Genomic DNA, 20837 nt, shown 5'->3' on the forward strand with positions numbered 1-20837 from the left:
CTGTAAGCTGATTTTCTAACCTACAGAACATTGACTCCTCTCGCCTGTCACTGATACTCGTACACACTTGAATTCAACATACATTAAATAGCTTTTGTGTGATTATTAATATCAGCTTGAAGAGACAGACAAAGTTAGGGATGTGCAAAGGTTCATAGCAATAAGTACATTACTTTTTTTTTTACAGTATGTACTTTGATTTCTTTCAAGAGAGATTAGCAATGAGTGATGAAGCTGTGGATGGATTTTCATATCAGCAGTTAGAGAGATTAAACTTATGACCTTGTGGTTACAATGCTGACTCTTTAACCAGTAAACCATCCTTTTTTCAGGTTTTATGGACTTTAGGGTTCAATTTGGATACGCAGCACATTTGTTTGTTATTAACTGTGCTGTTTTCCAGTATTCCCATCCTCCCTGCTTTATGCTGGCCTCATCTCCTCCCTGTGTGAAGTGTCACTGCCAAGCCGCTCGCTATTCATACACAAAGCCTGGCCTGTGTCCTGAAGCTGCTGTTGTTAGTTAGGACTGATGTAATCTGTGTTCTGGGCTAGATACCATGAGGATGAATTCATCTTTAGGGAGGACTGGGAGTATCTTGAGAGTGGTGAGCTCATGCGGCTTGGTGAGGAATCGCTCAGGGCCGAGTCTTATGCTACGTTTGTACCGATTCTAGCATGTCCCACAGGTGTTGTCCACACAGCTGCAGGCCAGATGTTTTTGTCTGTGAGCCCATCAATCACATATCTGTCAGTCTGCTATCAGTGGTATACAGAGAAAACACCTTTTCAGCTCAACAGGAGATCCCTGCAGACTGGTTCAAGGGATAAATTAATGAGTTATCATACAGTGAGTCTTTTGTAATTTGTAAAAGTGTATAAATCTTTTATAAAAAAAAAGACTTAAAGCCTGATTATGAGTCCAAATTTGTGTAAGTGTAAGGGCACGCACGGCTTGGAGGTCAGGCATGCTTTACTAAGGGCACCTATAGTTAAGTGTCAGGTTCCTGTGCTGAGTTTAATAATAGAGCTCCCAACTGCTCGAAAGCCTCAAGAGAGATTGAAATAGTGCCGAACTCCCACACACACACACACACACACACACACACACACACACACACACACATTCCTTTAGGCCTCTGCAACCTTAATGATTTTCTTTCAGCAGTTGCACAATTAAAATTATATCATATAACTCAGTAGATACCTCTTGTTGGATCATGTCCCCCCCCCCCCCCCCCCACCCTTTACTACTACTGATAAACTTTTTTGGTTCAGAGATGGCAGAGAAGACTGTTTTATATGGGGATGGCAAACATGGGAGGTTAGAGAGTGTGACCAAAGTGGTGTGTCCTCTGTTAATGGGTGTTACAACTGCAGCCATTGATCCTCATCCAATTGTGGCACACTCACACGTATACACACAGACACACTGGATGGATGGGCAGGATAAGTGAATACTCTTTTCTTTTTTTTTCTTTTTTTTTTTCAAACCCCATACCACTGCATTCCCCCTGGTGTGTGAATTTGTGTGAGCCGCAGAGGCAGTCAAAGCGAGATGTGTGTGATTTAGAGGTGAGCACATGTGTGTGAGAGAGTTGGAGCGGAAGCCTCTGTTGGCCGCGTGTTAGTCTGTGAGTGAGTGAGTGAGAGAGAGAGAGGGGGAGAGAGAGAGAGAGAGAGAGGGAGGGAGCTCCATTAGTTTTATCTGACAGAGGGATCAGATCTGAAGGCATATACCTGAGTCTGAGCCATTCTCCACGTCTCGTCTCCCCACCTGCCCAGCCGCTCGTACAGGCTGCTCTATTACAGAATTGCCACTGGGGAAAACCAGGCAGAAAAGAAAAGGTGGCATGGCCTTAAACCCCTCACTGATGCAGCGCTTAACTTTTGTCTCTGTCTTATAGAAAAACTAACACACATAGGTTGTAGTGAGAGCAGTTAATTCTGAACAATTGCTAGCTGTCAGGTTTTTTTGTTGTTGTTTTTTTTTTTTTTTTTTTTTGATGTAGTATGAATGATGAAGTAATCACCAAAGTTATCCTACTGTCTTTCTAGGAAAACAAACAATACTCAAGGCAATTGTCAAATGTCTGTTGTTTTTATTTTCTTTTTATACAGCAAAGATTTATATGCTACATTAAGCCTTTGCCCAGAAGTCAAAAATCAATACTACAGTGATATATCAAATACAAAGTAAAACAATGTAACATTGTACACTTGTTTTTCAGTCATTCACCACAGTGTGCATATTTTGTGTGTTTCAGAGATCAACAGAGTGCGTAAAGACATGTACAGCGACACAGTGAATGGCCTTGTGGACAGACACCCACTGGAGCTGCCTGACGCTATGGGACCCATCGTCCACCTGCAGGAAAAACTGTTTGTGCCTGTCAAAGAGTACCCCGATGTAAGTAGCTGCTTTATACATCTCCTCTTTTCTTTATTTACACAAAAATCACAAGAAACATGTTTTATTTCGCTTTTATATCTAGAGGAATGATGTGTGGTTGTTGCATAGAAACAGGATATTGTTTAGATCAACAGCTTTTATCAACAGCTGTAATTGATTGAAAATTCTTTATAGCTGCGGACACAGTCAGTCCTTTTAGCCTCAGGGCATGTGTCTTTGTAATGTATCATCACTGGAATGACATCTGCCGATAGTTAAGCAGTCTGTCAGCACTGAGGACATACTCATTGTTTCTCTATCCTTCTTCCACTTCTAAATCTCTACCACTTGTATATTGGTTTCCTCGTGCAGCCCATTAAAGAGTTGGTTTCTTTTCTTATTTTTTTGCTCCTTCTTTTCCCCTCTGGTTGCTTTTACGGTCAGTAAAAGCAGAGCTTTTAACTTTATGGTAACTATGTTGACTGTTCTTGCAAGTTTGATTAGTTATAGCTGCTGGATTTATGTCACATGCACCCGGTTGTTCACGTGCTACCGTTAAAGCTATATCAGATGGCAGTCTAAATTGGTCCTGGTCTCAGGAAAACACAGCATGCTGGGATGTTTATAGGTCAACTCAGCAGTGGGTCTGTGCTGGGAGGGAGAGAAGCATGCCAATGCCAGGAGGAGCAAAAGGAAAAGCAACTTACCTTCTAAATTCCATAAATATTCTGTTGAAGGCAATGGAAATATTTTGGACTTAATACTTACTCTGGTTAGAGCGGTCATGAAGACAGCATCTCTCTCATATCTGAGAGAGATGCATGGTGGAGTTGGTTATGGTGGTCTTAGAGATGATGAGGGAGGTGAACTTTGAGTAGGAGAGAGTGAGTGCGTGTGAGAGAGAGAGAGGGTTTGACTACAGTTGATCTGTCACCTCTCTGTCCTCATGGTAATCCTTGGCACACACAAGAAGCACACACATGAATGGTTGCATCACGTCTTGAGGGGCAACGTTACTCTGGGTAATCCCAGCAGTTTGCACTGAGGAAATGAATGGAGGGAGGTGACTAAGGATAAGACACACTGAAGAGCAGAGCAGGGCACGGCCCAGCCAGGCGTGGATTGCATTTTCCCCCTGACAGATTTGATAAAGAGCACCGGGGACAGGCTGGGATCAGCTTAGCTCCAGCTGACCCTCAGACCCTTCAGTCCCAGCCGCAGAGTGCAGACTAAATCAACCAACCTTGTCCGAGTCTTTCACCTTTCATCTCTACTGCTTGGACCTCAGGTCCTTGGACTGTCCCTCAATTAGCTATGAGGGCCATATATTTGAATTTCATGCTGTTTTTGTGTGTTTATCTAATAGCTTTATTTTGCTTCACTAATTGGCTTTTAGCATAATTGATTGTGTTTTTGATTGGCATGGTATTTATGTAATTTATGTAAAACAAATGCCAGTTTGACCTTTATAACTATACCTTTGTCACACCCAGATTTCAAAACTCATTTATACTGTGAAGTACAGAGAGATTTACTTGGTGTTGATCAGTTTAATCAGTATTGTGTGAACTCATTTGGCTATGGCTCCAATGTAACTATTTAAAAGCCCTGCACTCCAGCTTTAACATATGTATTGTATATAATAGTAATAATATCCATTAACACCCCATGTTAAGAAAGTGGTCGAGGGATCAGTTTGTTGATATGAAGTTGTCTATCTAGATTTTGTTGGTCAGCAAATAGTTTTAAATTATTTAAAATTTGAGGATACTTCTGACACTATAGTGTTCTTACTAGATCCCTCTATTTTCTGTAGAACATCAATATTTAAAGATATATGGCCACAACCTCTTATCTGTTGTGTTGAGGGATCCCCTGTAGTCATGCTTTTCATCACTGACATCACTGTGCAGTGTGTCTGTGAGTGTTCGTGGGTGGGTTTTGTGTGAACGCTGTAAATGGCTATGTACATTTTATGGAAGAGTGAGGGAGGTCTGTGAAAATGTGGAGCAGGGCGGTGCCACCTGTGGCTTTAAGGAAGCCGGCTGAATGACTCTCACACTGAGACACACACAAACTATTAAAAGTGTGGCATCCTCGGCTGACCCTCATGTTCAGTCCTTTGCTGGTCTTGCTATGTAGCTCTGTACAGAGCAGGGTTGTAACTCAGTATTGTGTTTACGAGCTGCCGGGAAAGCTTCTAAATTAATTAGGCTTCCCCCTGGTGGCCAAGATGACTCACTGATGACCTTAGCAAACACATCCAAACACACTAACACAAAGATGTGTGAGCACAGAAAAATACAGAAACAGCGATGCAGCAGTGACACATGTTTCACTTGGACATTTTTTCACTCTATTTTGGTACACACATGCACAGTCCTTCAACCCAGTGTGGCCAATAAGTCTGCAGGAAAAGAGAAAAATGTCAAATAGCTTTGTTATATATAGATGTGATGATTGGAACCAGGGGAAATCAGCAGCAGGTCTGAATAGGATTATTTTCACCATTCTTACTTCCTCTATTCTTAGAAAATATACCTTCAGGAACAGCGGCTGGGCTGAACTGGTCACACTAAAAATCTTAAACACATAGACTAATGTCCACGTGTTTAAGACAGAGCACAGTACTGAACATTACATCTGTAATTATACACACATAGAGAACTATTGATTTTTTTGGCTTAAAATTATATTTTTCCTTTTCAAAAATCAAAAGGAGGTTAATACCAATCTTGGGGTTTTATTATGTGATTTTTAAACAAACGTTAAATGTGACCTTGTGTTAAAATAATAAATTCCACCTAGGGCTGGGCAGTATGGCTAAGACTGTTATTATTTATATATAATGAAGATAATGCTCAGTTTACAGTTTCAAGAGTAATCTCCTTATGACAACGCTAAAGAGATAATTATGGTTTATAATATACAGTTTTTAATTATCAGAACAAATAGGTGACAACCATTTAAACACTGAATACATAAATAAAAAAAGATATATTAAGACCTGCTGTGATACCCATGTTAAACATTTTAGAGGTGGTAAACTGAACAGTTAATAAATGAAATACAATACAAACTTACCTGTTGAAGATTATGCTGTAAACACTTCTTGGCTTCTTCATGACAAGTCCTCTGTCTCAGTCTTGTGTTTTTCATAGTAAATTGAAAAAAAGTTAAGAGGGGAGACGATGTTGCATCTGGGGGTAAATAGGGAGAGGAAAGAGAGAGGAAAGAAGGGAATTCCTATCCCCACTGCAAAAATGAGAGCAAACTGCAAGGATGATTTTTAGACTAGGAAATATTCCCCGCAGACCCCTCGCATTTCCATCTGATTTCCCAGATTCCCCCCTTTTGAAAAAGTGTGTGTGTGGCTGGATGATGCAATTCTTGATTTTCCCAAGAAACCTGGGAATGATGGTCCAATTCTGTGTTTAGTGTGCTTGGCATCACCTCCCCTGCCATGGAAGATTTGTCATCGTTCATACTGTTTGTCCATATTTTCCTCTTTTTTTCCACACATGTCATTTCAGGACATCCGTAATTCTACTTGCCTTCCTCTCAGTTTTAACTTTCATTAAAAGCAAGACTCCCACTCACCCACCGTATCCTTCCACTGAGGTCACACTCGCTCGATGGGGCTTTCTCTGTCTCACCTACATGTCCCCTGCTCTGGTTTCACCAGTAGATAATTAGATTGTCCTGGTGCCTGGATGCAGTGCAGCATGTCAATTCTACTAAAATAACTTGCCTTGCCAGCACGCCTCTACTCTAATTCCCTTAAGTGTGTCCCTCTTCTGGCCTGTGTGTACTTGCCTGTGTGCTCCACATCTGTCTGTAAACGTGTTTGTGTCTGTGTCTCTATCATCCCGTCTGCCTGTGCGTCTGTCTGCTCGATCCCCCCCCTCGTTCTTCAAAGTCAGCCATTTCCCGATGTCGTCAGTGGTGCAGAGCGCTGTGAAGCATCACCGTGGTGACTGCATCTTGACTGACAGCTGAGTCGCAGGCTATCTGATAACTTCAACCTTCAATTAAATGCTATCTGTGGCTCCGCTTCTCCTCCCAGCGAACGCTCACGCACACATTGATAGGCAGCTGACTGACAGCTCAGCATGTCATTTCCGTTGACCTTCAGGCATCTGATAGGATGTGTGACATGTCTTTTAAGTGTGTCTCTGTCTCCACTTTATTCCCTCTGTATTTTTATTTGCCAACAGTTAAATGCCCATGTGGGTTGCAGGCAGGTCACTGCATGGTGTGAATGCTCAGGAGTGAAAACACGCATGTGCACACGGACAATGCCTTCGCTGTGCTGACTCTCTGAAATGGGAGCCTCGGCTAGAAGCAAGCTGTTGAGCAACCGGTAAACAGGACTGTCTGAAGTCCTTTCACCAGCTTGGAGAGCTCAGAGAGAAGAGAATTATCACATATATAAATAGTTCTGTAAAAACTGCAGTGCAATACAGATCTGTCGTTGTTTCTGTGACGTCAGTGTTTGTCTCTTTAGGTTGTTTACCTCAATAATGGAGTCCTGTTAAATCCCCCTACTCTCCATTTCACAGCCTTCCACTCCAAACATTGTCTCCAAACTACCAAACTAAACAATCTCAGAGGAAAAGGTGTTTGATCCTCCATTTTGTAGAAATGTTTTGGTTTTTAGTCTGTGTTTTAAAGCCAGATTATTCCAGTGGAACATTATGACTAGATAGATTGATCGATATTGGTTCTGTACAAGTAGTTGTAAAAGATAGGACATCATTGTATTAAAGCTAGAAAAAAAGGTCCTCACAAACTTGGCCTTCTCGATTAAATTTTGACCTTTTTTAAATTATTTTTGTAAGTAAAACATGAAATGATGAGCACAAATACACATGATGCAGTGCAAACAAATGGGATTAATCTTGTTTGCCCTTCAGAGATTTATACATTGATGGTATAAAGATATTTAGAGATGAAGCACAATTCTTCTAAACTGTCTAACGATTGCTAGATTTTTTTTTTTTTTTTTTTACATGTGTCCTTACTTTGTCAGGTTTTAAAGAGGTTGGAAAAATCGCCTCATTGCCCCATGATGCTTCACTTTCCCTGCCAGGCACACAGATTTGAGGGTACAAAAAAAAAGCCTCTGTGGTGGTGGTTTGAGCAGACAGGATGTCCTGGACCTTTTCTGTTTCACTGCAGTAAAATTGCTCGGCCAAATCAGCCAGTTCCCTGCACAGGGAAAGTCATTAAGCTTGTTCCCATGAGGGTGTCATCGCTTATCATGCCAGCACCTGATATCCTTCTGACCCCCTTAAGTCATTACCAGTCCTGGAAAACGTACCGCCCAACACCTTACCTTACTCTTCTCACTGTGAGAGCAGCAGAGTGGAGGATTTTGATATCTCTAGCAATCCAACCATGCGTGATGATGATAATTTGATGAACGGATGGTTTTATAGTTAGCTATTTGATGAGAAGGGTAATTACAATGATAATTTAAACAGAGAGGACTCTATTTGTTGTAGTCAGATAACACAATGAAGGGCAACAGTGTAAGCTGTTAGATGTGTATTTATAACGGCACTAATGCTAATGATTGCCCCAATAATACCATCTTGTGCTTGTACACTGTAAGTGAATGATGCCTCGTGCTTCCTTGGCCCGTCGGTCTCTGCAGTGGTTACGCTGAGAGGCAGAGGGATGACAAACCTGAAGGACAAAAGAAGCAGGTTATCCACACAGGGATCAAAGGCTGGACTATGGACCTTTTGTATGCTTATATAGTCTTTTTTTTCTGTTTCTCTGAAAGTTAAAAAATAAATAAATAAATGGGAATTAAATGATCATATCATAAATAAAAAAAAATAATATGTACTATAACCATAAAATCACTTTTCAGTCTATCGCAATTTATTATGTCTGATTCTGTTTTTATTTTCCTTTCTATGTGTCCTTTTTAATCAAGACAAACTTGGCAGTCATGTCAAAAAGATGACAAAGCATACGGGAAAAAGCTGAGCTGATGCAAGTGTGACCTCAGTGCCCTGCCTGAACTAACGCTATGCTCTATTAAAAGCATTGGGTGTTGGCCAGATGTGACCAATCTAAATTAGATACTGTTTCCCCCTCTGTCTATGATAGGGTTGCGAATAAACAGCACAGCATGGGCAGCATTGTGCCACAGCTTTGTCAAAGGGCAGTCTTCTATTGACTTATGCTGATTAACTAACGCTCAAATGAACACTGCGGGAGAGACCCAATGTTATTTAGCATCTTCCTGCTCATTATGTTTTTTCTCCTTCTGCTGCTCGCTTATCTAAAAGTTCACCAACACTGCTGCTCTGCGCTTCCTTCACTCATGTTTCAGCTAACATCAATCTTTACGCTTTCCATCTCTCTCTCTCTCGTCTTTCCTCCTCTTTATTTCCACCCTGCCTGCAACCCCAAAATAAACCCAAACAGAATTATCTAAGGAGCCATGGATTAGGCACTAAATGCTTGATGTGCTGAGAAGAGAACTTTGAAGTCTATAGGGCTTTCGGGCGAAAATGTCACCATCGAAATCTAAGTAAAATTTTCAGTCTTCCCTCGCCTTTACCTCTTCTGTCCTTACTGTAGATCAAGCATGTAAACTGTTGTAAATGAGAAATCTGTCTGCTCTAAATCTCCACATTCCTTGTGTCTGAAATGGAGCTGCTGTGTGTTTGTATACGTGTCGGCTGTTAGTATCGGGCCACACAGCCAAAGTAAGTAAGATAGATTAATTGAGTGATTGGAGGTTTCCGCCCCAAAGATAAATGAGCGTGAGAGGTGAGAAGCCAGCTGGTGGCTTGTGAGTTTGTGTGTAGTCGGAGAGAAACATCGGTTTGTGCTGCGGACGGCCCGTGTACTACAGCTGGGATGACAGATATGCAAGAAGAGGATAGCCAAGATCCTGTGTACTAAGACAAAGCAGGAAAGGAAGCCTGCTCAGTTTCCACAAACTATGAATGAATATAGAAATGAGGGGAGCAGTAAAGAGGAGTGGAAGGAAGAAGTGAGGTGATTTTTGGTAATCAAGAGCAGTGGTCAACTCTGTGCCCTATGTGAAACCTCCAAATGCTGCAACGTGAAGTGAAATAAATCAGAAGATTTTTTTCTGTGATAAATGGTTTGCCATTACTTCGGTGTGAGCAGTTTCACAAGGACAGTCTGTAACATTAAGGGGGGAGGGTTCAACTGAGTGAGAGGAGGAGTGAAAAGATAGAAGGCAGTTCCTGGTGTGACCAGAGATTCCACCTTGCTTTTGATACTTTACACAGAATGAACCGTTTCTCATTTCCATAAGCTCAGCAAAGGCCGTCTAATAAGTGATTGGTATTCTCCTCCCGGCCTGGCCCCGGCTCCTCGATAAGCCCTGCGTGCACACAGCCGGAGCCCTCAGCATGATCTCATTTCCTGTCTCCCCACCACCACAAACAAACGCCGTCAAAGGAACAATTGTTCTGGTTCTTTGAGCATTGTTGGTGCGACCGCTGTTGTTTCATAGTCGCTCAAACAAAAACAAACCACAATGCACGCGCACTCAAACCCATGCGACGATCAGCTTTGGGTACCTTGGGTGTCTGCAAGAGTTCATGCCATACATTGTGGTTTCACACAGACAAATTCATAAACACACAGCAGCAGAGACGTAGATATGCACACATCACAACCCGCCTGTGGAGTAGCGATAACTGGGGCTAAACAAAGGCCCTTTAATGTCAGTGTAAGCCCTTGTCCTGAAGGGGGCTTTGTGTTCATGTGTAAGTTTGTGTGTGTCTGTCTGTCTGTCTGTCATTTTGTGTTTGTATACATACTGTATGTGTTTCTCTGTATTTGTGTGTTTTTGAACTTGGAGAAAAATGGAGATAAAATGAGACAGAAACAGGGAGAGCATTGTCCACCAAAGGTCCCAGTGCATCTAATCTCCTAATGCTGTAAATGAGCAGAGGAAATGGGAGAGCGCAACAAAGACACAAAGAAATAAAGACACCGCTGGGAGTTTCCAAGTCAGCAAAATGCGTACTTTCTGCATATATTGTGTTCAGCAGATGGATGTTGACTGGGATGCTTAATTAAACAGAGCTGGAAGATATACATACTTTTTCTTGCATTTGATTTGTTCATCTCAGAATGGAGTATAGCTCTGTGTGTATCATGGATAAATCAGGCAGCAACAGACAAAATGTAATGATTGATTCTAAACACAATTTTACTTGGACACGTTTTTTTGTTATTATGCTCCAATTTCCAGCCTTTTGACAATACATAATCAGTGCATTCCCCTGTCACTAGCGACTGCTTCAAGGGCTGGTGAAGGGTGTAAAGCTTTGGCGAACAGCCAAAAAAGCTATGGCAGATCCCAGGCGTTACATTTTTTTAAAGACCTCAGTCTCTAAATTAGCTTATTTTAAATTTTATTTTAGTAGATGCAGAGGAGGCTAGATACTTTAGCAAGAGGTGAAGAGCAGATGGGGTGTTTGGCAGAGAGGGCGCTGTATCCATCCTACTCCTCTGGCTGCTGTTCCTGGCAGGCTCAATAGCCCTGTACCCTTCTGATAACTTACCCGCTTGGCTCTCTATTGTCTCTACATTCCAGTGGCTTAAAATGGAGGTCGCCTTTTCTAACGGCATATCAGCATCCACGAGAAGAATGTCAAACCCTCAAAGCAGAGCAGGAAGCCAGGGAACACAGAGAGAAAGAGAGGCATCCACTACAGTTAAAAAAATAAATAAAAAATTTAGCTTAATTCCATCAGAGACAATTTTGGCTTTCATTCACTGTGGAGTTACACTGTGAGTTGCAAGGTTTTAATAGAACAAGGCAGTTTGACTTTGTTACAGCTCCAGACTGCGGTCACATGCTTATAAACAAGTGATCTTATCCCATGAGTGATGCGTCTGTGTGAGTGAAACTTGTGTTGAGTGCTTGGACAGCCACGACGCCTGTTATGTGGCCCTACCCTCTCTCTCTCTCTCTGTGTGTGTGTGCGGTTGTGTGTGTGTGTGTGTGTGTGTGTGTGTGTGTGTGTGTGTGTGTGTGTGTACATGCCTGTCATCGTTAGAAGCAGACTTGACAACCACACACCAACCTCCACCCACAAGTTCTTACTCCATGACGGAGAGGGGGGGTCACCATAAAATCTCAGCCACACACACACACACACACACGCTCTCATATATAACCTTTTATCCTGTGCGCCCCTTCCCAGATGGAAGTGAGTACTTGGTCTACATCTGGAGTGGGAAAGCTGTGAAAAAGTGGCGGCAGGGTTCTTGCTCATAATGGCCCCCACGACTTCTGGAAAAAAAAAAACATGACATTCGTGACTTTTCTTCCCTCTGCTCTTGTGTCATCATTTCTTTAACCTTTTCTTTCGTTTATTTCTCTCAGCTTTCCTCCATCAGGCCCATGCTCTCTGTCAAGTGCAATTGTCATCAACATATTCATGTCCACAGAGAACACCTTCGACTGTCAGAGATTGAGAGAGCGGTATTAGCGACAAAGTGAGAGAAGGGCAGAGAATGAAATATTAAAACGCTCTTTCTGTATCATTTGGGGAATTTTCCACCTCACATTTTGAATCAGATATACTTTTTCCCGTGCTTTAATCTTGACATCTAGGACTTGTTCTGCAATTCATATGTGTATTTAATATATTCATGGTGTGTAAAGCTGATGGGAATTGGACTGATGGAGGATAGTATAGAGATAGTATAGTGTCTTATCTGTACAGAAAGCTAAATATGAATTCAGACATCCTTGTTTTTTTAACCTTGTGGGTGTATATATTTGTGTTTTAGCATTTTTTTATGGTACTGTAGTGGCTGGCAGGGTCGGCCATAAAACTCCTCCCTGAATATTGTCTCTGTAGCTTCAGCATAAAGGTTTGTTTATGTGTGTGTGTGTAGAGAGAGAGAGACTACCTCCAAACCACCATGATGCCCAAAGCTCGGGGTTCATTCTTGTCTGCAGTGGGTAGCGTGATGCAGATAGACAGCTCTCTCCTGTGTTCCTTGAGGCTGTGTGTGTGTCTGTGTGTGTCTGTGTGTGTCTGTGTGTGTTCATACAAGTCAAAAGCATGCCAGTGTGCATGGTTGGTGGCTGACCTCGGAGGACAGGTGCCCCCTACATCCTTCAGTGGGTGCGCACACTCTCACAAATAGCCCCTGCACCAGTTTCCTGGATTTAGAGTGAACCAAACAGACAGTTGCCTTGTGACAAAAGAAACACGCTGGTAAAGGCCGTGTAGCTGCATGCTATGATCGTCCACAGGGACTCCAGCATCTCTGCAGCCACGGGGTGCGTCTTTCCTGCCAGAGACGGGCTACGGACGCAGGCGAGCCCAATGACGGGGGCGAGGAAAACAACAGCCGGGAGTTATTGACTCTCCTCACTAGTGTTTGTTCACGTTGTTTAGGGGGAAAAAACACCAACATCGCGTTAAATTTGTAATCCCTCTGTAATTAAATGTGACTTCTTTGATGGCCTTTTGGATTTTGCAGAGGCACTGGTGCAGTGGAGTGCGTAAGCAGATGTGACTGCGTTTAAGAATTTAATGCGACGTTGTCAAGGCTCATTGTCATAGCTCAAGAGACGAACAGTTGTGCCTGTGATTGTCAAAGAAAGTTTCACACTATGCTAGAGAGTATTTGAATATTTCAGGATTGGGAATTTTGCACGACTAAAAATATCACGTTCTAATAGTGTCAGAGATCGTGTACCCATCATGCTCTCCAACCAGCCGCTGCGTGTGCTGTTTAAACACGGGTGGTTTGTTTCCCATCTTCTATCTATGCGTCACTGTGCTCCCCCCTCTCCTCCTTCCCTTCTGTTTTTATTTTGGCTGAAAATTGTTTTGGATTATTTCAACACATTTTCCCTTTATCCCGTTGGAAGCCAGTTTCAAGTGGAGGGGATTACGTTGGTAAATACGTTTCCTTTTGGTACAAAGCTGCAAAGCCACTCACAAGTGAAAGGGGGCTTCGATAAGAAAATTGTGTCAAGCACACAACCTCACCTCTCAACACCCTTCATACTCCCTTTTCCCCTTGATACACTCTTCTTCCTTGACGTTATTTTCTCACACATTATGTTCTCCTGCAGTTTTTCCACTATGGTGAGGAGAAAAAAAACCCCTCTATGTAGCTAATTAGCAATGTTGCAGGTTACATGCCTTAAAGTGGCACAGAGGAAAGACCGTGGCTGGTAGGGGGTCTTTTTGTCCTGCAAAGATAGAAAGTGATGTGCAGATGTGTGTAGTTTTGGAGGTAGAGATGTTCATGTTTTCTGGAACCTCTTTGGAAAATAGTCTTTATAGTCTGTCTGTATTCAGTGAATTCAAGATGGAATTTAACAATCAATAAATTCAACCCTTTTTATTGCTCATGAATCATTTTCCAGTGTTGTGTTATGATGTGAAATATTCTTATCTGTTAAGGAGATTTAAATGTCTTACATCCTGTATTCACCTTTTGAACTCATCAGTTTGCTTCTGTCTCTGTGTCTGCAGTATAACTTTGTGGGGAGAATCCTTGGCCCTCGGGGACTCACAGCCAAACAGTTGGAAGCAGAGACGGGATGCAAAATCATGGTGCGAGGCAAGAGCTCCATGAGAGACAAAAAGAAGGTAAGCTCATCAGTGTGTTTTATGCATTTTATTTTTATTTTTTATCACAATACCACTCAGTAGAGTCTATTTACTTTATTTAAAATCCCTCAAGTTCACCTCTTGCCCAATTTTTTCTCCGAGAGATTTTAGCTCCTGTCTTTGAGATATTGCACAATAACATAAACTGCTGTTGCATAGAAACATCCCACTAGCTCTGTAGTAGCATGAGGTGGACACACGCATTTGGACATCTGATCTGTATGCAAAACGCTGTGCAGTGGAAAGTACAGCAGGCAGTAGTAAAGCAGACGGCCAAGGCCAGGGGCAACCTCTATTTCTGGACCCACTGAGCTGAGGTTGAAGATATAAAAGGCTAATGTGTGTGTACATACACAGAGATCCTAGAGATGAACTTTTTGCGTCATTTTATCGAAAATTCTGTATTTTTGCAAAATACTGCACAGTGTGTTTTGACCTTTCAAGCCACATCAGAACATTTTGAAAATCCAGACTGACTTTACCACAAAATAATAATAATAATGACAGTGTGTCAAGTTTTCCTGGCATGTATTGCACTGCTCTCCCGTCAACTGTGCAGTAGGATGTCTTTTAACTCTACAAGGTTAACTCATAGCAGATTTTAGCTGTCTACGTTTGAATTGAATTTTCACACACCAAACTACTAACATCCGTTCAAAGCAGACAAAACAATAAGACTTGAACGGTATATGCTACAGCAACTTGCATGCACCCCCCGAAGGTTTCAAAGTGACCTCATAGATCAGGTTCGGTTGTGAGGATATATTTACAGAAATACGTGGCATTGCAAGCATCTGTGCACCTCAAACACTGCTGCAATGGCTACCTGCAGCTATTTTTTTCTTTTTTTTTCTTCTTCATTAGGTGACTCCTTTTTAATTTCTCATCTTCATTGTCATTGTTTTTCTTTGGCGTCTACCTTCCAGTTGCTCTGCTTTGCCAGGCAGTGGTGCTGTATTACAATGAATTTTACCTAAACCAAAGAAGTGGATTTCATCCCTCTTGGTACGAGAATCACCTCCTCTACACACACTCAAAGTCACACAGTCCTCATGAACGTGCACTGTAGCACAAATATACACACAGATGTAAATAAACTTTCAGATGAGTCATAATCTTAAAAGCCAGTTTGCTGCAGGGCCAACATTTTCCTCCCTTGTTCTTTTTTATGGCTCCCCGATTTGTGTTTTAATTTTGATCTCTTCTTATTTCCCTCGGAGTGTGTTCATTATCACCGAACAAGACGAACACACTCTGCTATGGCTCTTTCTTTGGAATTAGATCCAGCAGTAGTTGAATGGGAGTGAACACACTCAAGCATGTATAAACACACACACACACATTTATAAGTTTAATCTAATTACATACATTTTTGATTACCTTCATAATCTTTTACTATCTTAGAATTTAATGATGTGTGCCGGTTTGTTTTTCTGTGGCCCTGTGACAGGAACTGTCAAAGGCCTTGTGCAATTAAAGCACTAAAAACGGTCCAATACAGTTAAACATTTATACCAAAATACAGACAAACAAAACCATTTCTTTGCTCAGTGTTTTGACATGGAATTAAGGGAACAACCCCTAATGTTTTAAATATTTCATAGAGTCCTGGCTGCTACTGCAGTGGTTGTTTATAGCAGGTATAAAGTTCAAGTACTGGAAAGATGAAGGAGGCAGCAGACTCTTTAAACCTTTTTTTATTTTATTTTTTGCATATATCTATATAATTAGATTTCAGTCTGGTTTTTACACAAGGCTTTACATTTCTGATTGCCTTCCATCTAAATTACATTTTCTTTCCTCACTGCCTGTGTGTGTGTGTGTGTGTGTGTGTGTGTGTGTGTGTGTGTGTGTGTGTGTGTGTGTGTGTGTGTGTGTGTGTGTGTGTGTGTGTGTGTGTGTGTGTGTGTGTGTGTGTGTGTGTGTGTGTGTGTGTGTGTGTGTGTGTGTGTGTGTGTGTGTGTGTATATATTATAGTTTGCAAACCTTTTAAACATGAACATAAACAATGCAGGTTTTAAAATACTACTTGCAAATATTTTTAATAGAGATGGAAATGCATTTAACAGTTAGACCTTGAGGATACACACAATGCATTTTGGTGTCTAATACTCAGTGTAAACATAACTTGTGTGTGTTTACAAGAAAACTCAACAGGCATCTTAAGTAGGAGAAAAGATAATGAAACAAGACTTACACTTTGTCTACACAGAAAGCATTTCACCCTCACTTTGCAGTTGTCCATCTCACACGAGTCTGACAAAATATATACGTTCTTTTAAAAAAAAATCAATCCAACTGTTTACTTAGCCCGCACATTGGCTCACATTCATTGACAATTTACATGTGTAAACATGACCCAAAGCATATTTTTCCACCTCAAGTCTATTTTCTTTTTCATGTGCATAACGACAGTGATTGTGTTATGGGCTCTGAGCACTGCCAAACGTGGGTGACCCACATTCAGCGCTGTGCCTGAACGCCTCCTTTTGAAGACAGACTGAGGACTAGCTGCTGCTGCTCTGCATGCTGCTTTTGTTACGCAGACTGTGTAGACACTGTTAGAATCTACAGCCACACTAGCAGCTCTGTGAGGTTGTATTTATGTGCTACAGTGCTTTGAGTTAAATGTTCCCATCAGCATGCTTAACATGTCCATAACAATAATGTTAGCATGTTGATTTTTACCAGATGTAATGTTTACTACGTTCAGGTCAGATGATTATAATTTATCCTTTGATGAGCATGAATGAAAGGGGGCGATGTTGTCATCTGACTGGGGGGGTCTTGTCAAAAGTAGGCTATAAGACCACAGCCACGTGTAAACGCAACTAGCCTTTACAATAAAACATTTACACCTATCATAATAATTTCAGATAGCTACTACTACCGCAGATTGTATTCTGTCACTTTCCTTCAATTTAAAGTATTCTCTGAACTATATTATATAGCAATTAGTTATTTAGTATACACTTTAGTAGTTTTATTCTCTGAACAACAGTCACCTGCAACTTCATTGGGAACACGTGCAATGCAATATAATTCAATCCAATACAACAGCTCCGCTATAAATTCAGCTTTTTTTGAAGTTTATACATTTTCAGTTTTTGTTGACATTGTCAAACAATGTGATAATTCTACTTTGTTTATTACTGAGGTTATACTAAGTGGTGGTGGTGTACTTGGGTGCATTACATTGAATGGTGTTCAATGTAATGCACCCACAGCCTTAGCCTCCAGTCGCTGCATCCTCAACCTCAGTATTTTCAGCTTGATGCTCTGTGGAGGCAGAGGAAGCCGCGGCAGCAGCTTAGCTAGTGTGTTTATTCAGGATCCATTAGCGGCAGCGTTTTTATGCTCTCAATAATTCAGCTGGTTGCTCCCTCCTGGGCCGCACTGCCTGACGGGGAGTCAGCTCACTGGAGCTACGCAGTGGGAGAGAGTGGAGCAGAGACTGATACAGGGAGAGAGAGGCAGATTGAAATAAAGAACAATGGCAAGAGAAGAAAAGCAGCTCAATAGAAAATAAGCTAGTGGGAAACAGGTGATGGGAGAAATGTGGTCGTGTTCATGATCAGGGATGTCTACCCTTCAGTTGAGGGTTTCTTTCACTGTGGGGTGTACTGTTCATATTCAAAGAAAAGTATATGAATGATGAATGATAACAAGTTTATCTCAGTGGCGTAGGCACAGAATACAGTCAGTCTTCAAACTTTAGCAGCCATAAATATGAAACAATTTAATTCATACTAGATGGCTGTTTATCTTATAAACATCTTATATGTAGAGGGGGTGGGGGGGGTGGGGGGACAACGACTGTATGTTTTTGTATATATTTATTTTGCAGTCATAAACACGGTATGAAAGCCCACCTGTTTGTGGGCGGGACTTGACGTTTATTTTAAATTGGAGGAGACAAGGGAGACTAAAGTAGGATAATAACCTGTCCCCAGACTGTACTTGACACTCTGAAGTGCAAGAATATTTCTGTAACTTTTTTAGACACATTTGTTCAGACAGGATGGATCACACACTAATTCCTTCGAGAGCACTTCTTTTAAGGTGTCTATGACTTCACTACACTCACCCCTCCTCTCAGTCTCTTGTACTTGGTGACTTATTCTTAGTTTGTTGTTAAATCTTGTCAAGTCTTTAGATGCTGCCCAAAGGGATAAAGCGTGCATGCTATGTTTTTTTTTTTTTTTTTTTTTTTTTTTTTTTTGATGATTATTGTATAAACACTGGGAAGGAAAAAGGACTTTTCCTGGAGCCTTATTCCTATTTAACATTCATCTAATGTGGCAGCTTGAGTTTCTCTTGTTTTCACTCTTACAGTCATTTTTAATGCAAAACAACAGCCGGAACAATAGCAATTAAATTACAGGTACGTCCTATCGACTGCTGAACAAGTAGAAGAGAGATTTCCGTCCCTTTTGCGCAAACAATTCCCTAATTCTATTTTGGCTACCACACAGTGTCATATTGCAGTCAGCATCACAGACAGCTGGTTTAGTTTGAGCCCCACTGAGTATCCTCTCAGACTTGCTCTTTGATAATTGCTCTATATCAAATGTATGTGCTCTGATTTGTATTTGTATTTTTTTTTTTTTTTTGGGTTTTTGCTGATTGTGCTGACACATAATAGCTAAAATTGTGGTATCAGCATGGGCACTTGCAGAACAGATTAGGCCCCGGGCTTGCACTTTTAACTTTTGCCAGCCAGTAGACAATGCCACAGCACAGCTCCCCCGCTTCATTGCTTAAGAACTAATGTGTGACATTGACAATCAATATCTTAAACTTGATTGGCCTGTTGGCACTGCAGCAGGGCCCGCTTGTTTTGTTTAAAGGTTAGGTTGAAGCTTTTCTCATCTCTTGGTTTTTGATTACAGTGCAGCTGCAAGCTCATCTCTGCTTTATTAAGACTTACAGTGAGCTATTATGTTGATGAGGAAAAACAGAGCACTGTCCAGGTATTACTTAGTGTTCCTCGGGGGGGCTATTGGCTGGAAATATGTTTTACTGGCGCTATCATTTATATCATACTTAGTAGAAGCTTGTAAGCTGAAGCGTGATATCGTTTTCCACACAGAGGAATCATGAGATTGACCTGTTCAGGACTGCCATCTGTTGTCCTCAACCCTTTTTAATTTAGAGCTTACTTTTGAAATTGTGGTTTATTTTTAGAAAGAGTAATCTAATCCAAAGCAATCTCTGGAGTTGATCAAAATCTCTAAGCATTAATAAGTCATACTTTACGTGAACTCTTGGCTATTTTTGGTGAATCTGTTCAGTCTTACTCCAATTATTAAGTTACCGTGAAGAAGTTTCAGTGTATTGCTGGGAAACGTGGATATTATATTGTTATCATGATATGGCATATGTGTTGTCTTTTCCTGGTTTTAACAGCTGCAATAATGTCATGTAATTCTGAATTTACCAGACTTTTTTAGATGTTTAATTACTTTCCTTTACCCACTTTAAATATTGTGATATTAAATTTTATTCATATTGCCCAACCCTATTTAAATCCATTATATTTCTCTGTCAGTGCTAGTCCTTCCTTCTCTTCAGCCTTGTCTGCCCTCTCCTGTCCTTCCATGCCCCTGCAGTTCCTTGCTGCACCTGTTTGCGTTGCTGGCATTTAGCCTCAGTTGCATTGACCCCGGTCAAGAACGTCCTTTTGGATCAAAGGAGAGGGGAATGCTCAGAGTGAGAAAGGCAGGGTTGAACCAGTGCAACAAGTTTCATTCACACGTCTTAAAGTGCAACATTGCCAGGACAAAATGGTATCACCACATAGACCAGAATCCTAGAGAGGCAGCAGGGTGGTATATTAAGAAACTGACCTTCAGCCACAACAGCAAGGATTGAAGGCTTTGTGTCTGCAAATATGCACCCCGTCATGTATCCTTGAGCAACACACTAAAGCCCTACCAACTGTATCTTAACCTGTAGTCTAAGTAAAGGGGCACGCAGAAACATGAAGGTGTGTAAATTCACAGTTTGGTATGTACTTCGTTTTTGAGTTCACGGTTTGGGACAATTGTATCCCATCAGGAAAAAAAGGAAGATAGAAAATAATATTTTGGTCTTTCTAAACAATGGCTCATTGGTTGTAGCTGTTACTGAAACAGTTTAGTTGTGCTGTGGTGGAAAAGGAAAACCTTACTGTTAATAGGAGTCAGGACACCTGCTGACAGCTGTTGACTGCTGAGTTATGGTCTAACACCACATATAAAAAATAGTTCAAAGTAGCTCCACCCCCTGTAGCTATAACTGTAACATTCTGTTTACATACTGAAGATTGAGTATTAATAATTTAATGATGTTATGTCATATAATAATATATGGAAACATTTTAAAGCCGTGTTAAAGTCCATGTAACTCTGGATTCAGTCTCTTCCTCATGTGTTTGATGTTTGTATTAAATAGTATTTTATTTTTTACTGTCTTGGCAAGGTCTCCATAAGAAAATAGATTTCAATTTCAAGGAACTTCCTAGTTAAATTAAAAAAAAAAAAAAAGGAAAAGGAAATTGTAGCGTGTGACGTGTATGTGTGTGTGTATGTGTCTGTGTGTGTGTGTGTTTATATATGTGTGTGTGTGTGTGTGTGTGTGTATATATATATATACTTTTGCTTTCATATTTTTTAACTACATTTTTTTTTTATCTCTGTCAGAACTGGTTCTCATGTGTTTTCTGACCTTGCCAGAAATCAAATGGTTTTATTGTTCTGAACGGCTTCAAAGCAACCAGCACAGTGAAGGGAAGGGGACAACCGTCACAGA

General features: G+C 41.1%; 1 protein-coding gene across 6 annotated transcripts in view; it reads left to right on the forward strand.

Annotated features, from left to right (window-relative positions):
• The window catches only part of qkia (QKI, KH domain containing, RNA binding a), a 79121-nt gene that overhangs the window by 25513 nt on the left and 32771 nt on the right, over nucleotides 1-20837 (forward strand). For all 6 annotated transcript variants that reach the window (XM_053335044.1, XM_053335047.1, XM_053335043.1 and 3 more), the window contains exons 2-3: nucleotides 2267-2409; nucleotides 13908-14024. In XM_053335044.1, coding sequence (XP_053191019.1) covers nucleotides 2267-2409; nucleotides 13908-14024 — 260 coding nt within the window. The remainder of the gene's footprint in view (nucleotides 1-2266; nucleotides 2410-13907; nucleotides 14025-20837) is intronic.

Source organism: Scomber japonicus, chromosome 16 (genome assembly GCF_027409825.1).
Source record: "Scomber japonicus isolate fScoJap1 chromosome 16, fScoJap1.pri, whole genome shotgun sequence".
NCBI classification, from domain to species: domain Eukaryota; kingdom Metazoa; phylum Chordata; class Actinopteri; order Scombriformes; family Scombridae; genus Scomber; species Scomber japonicus.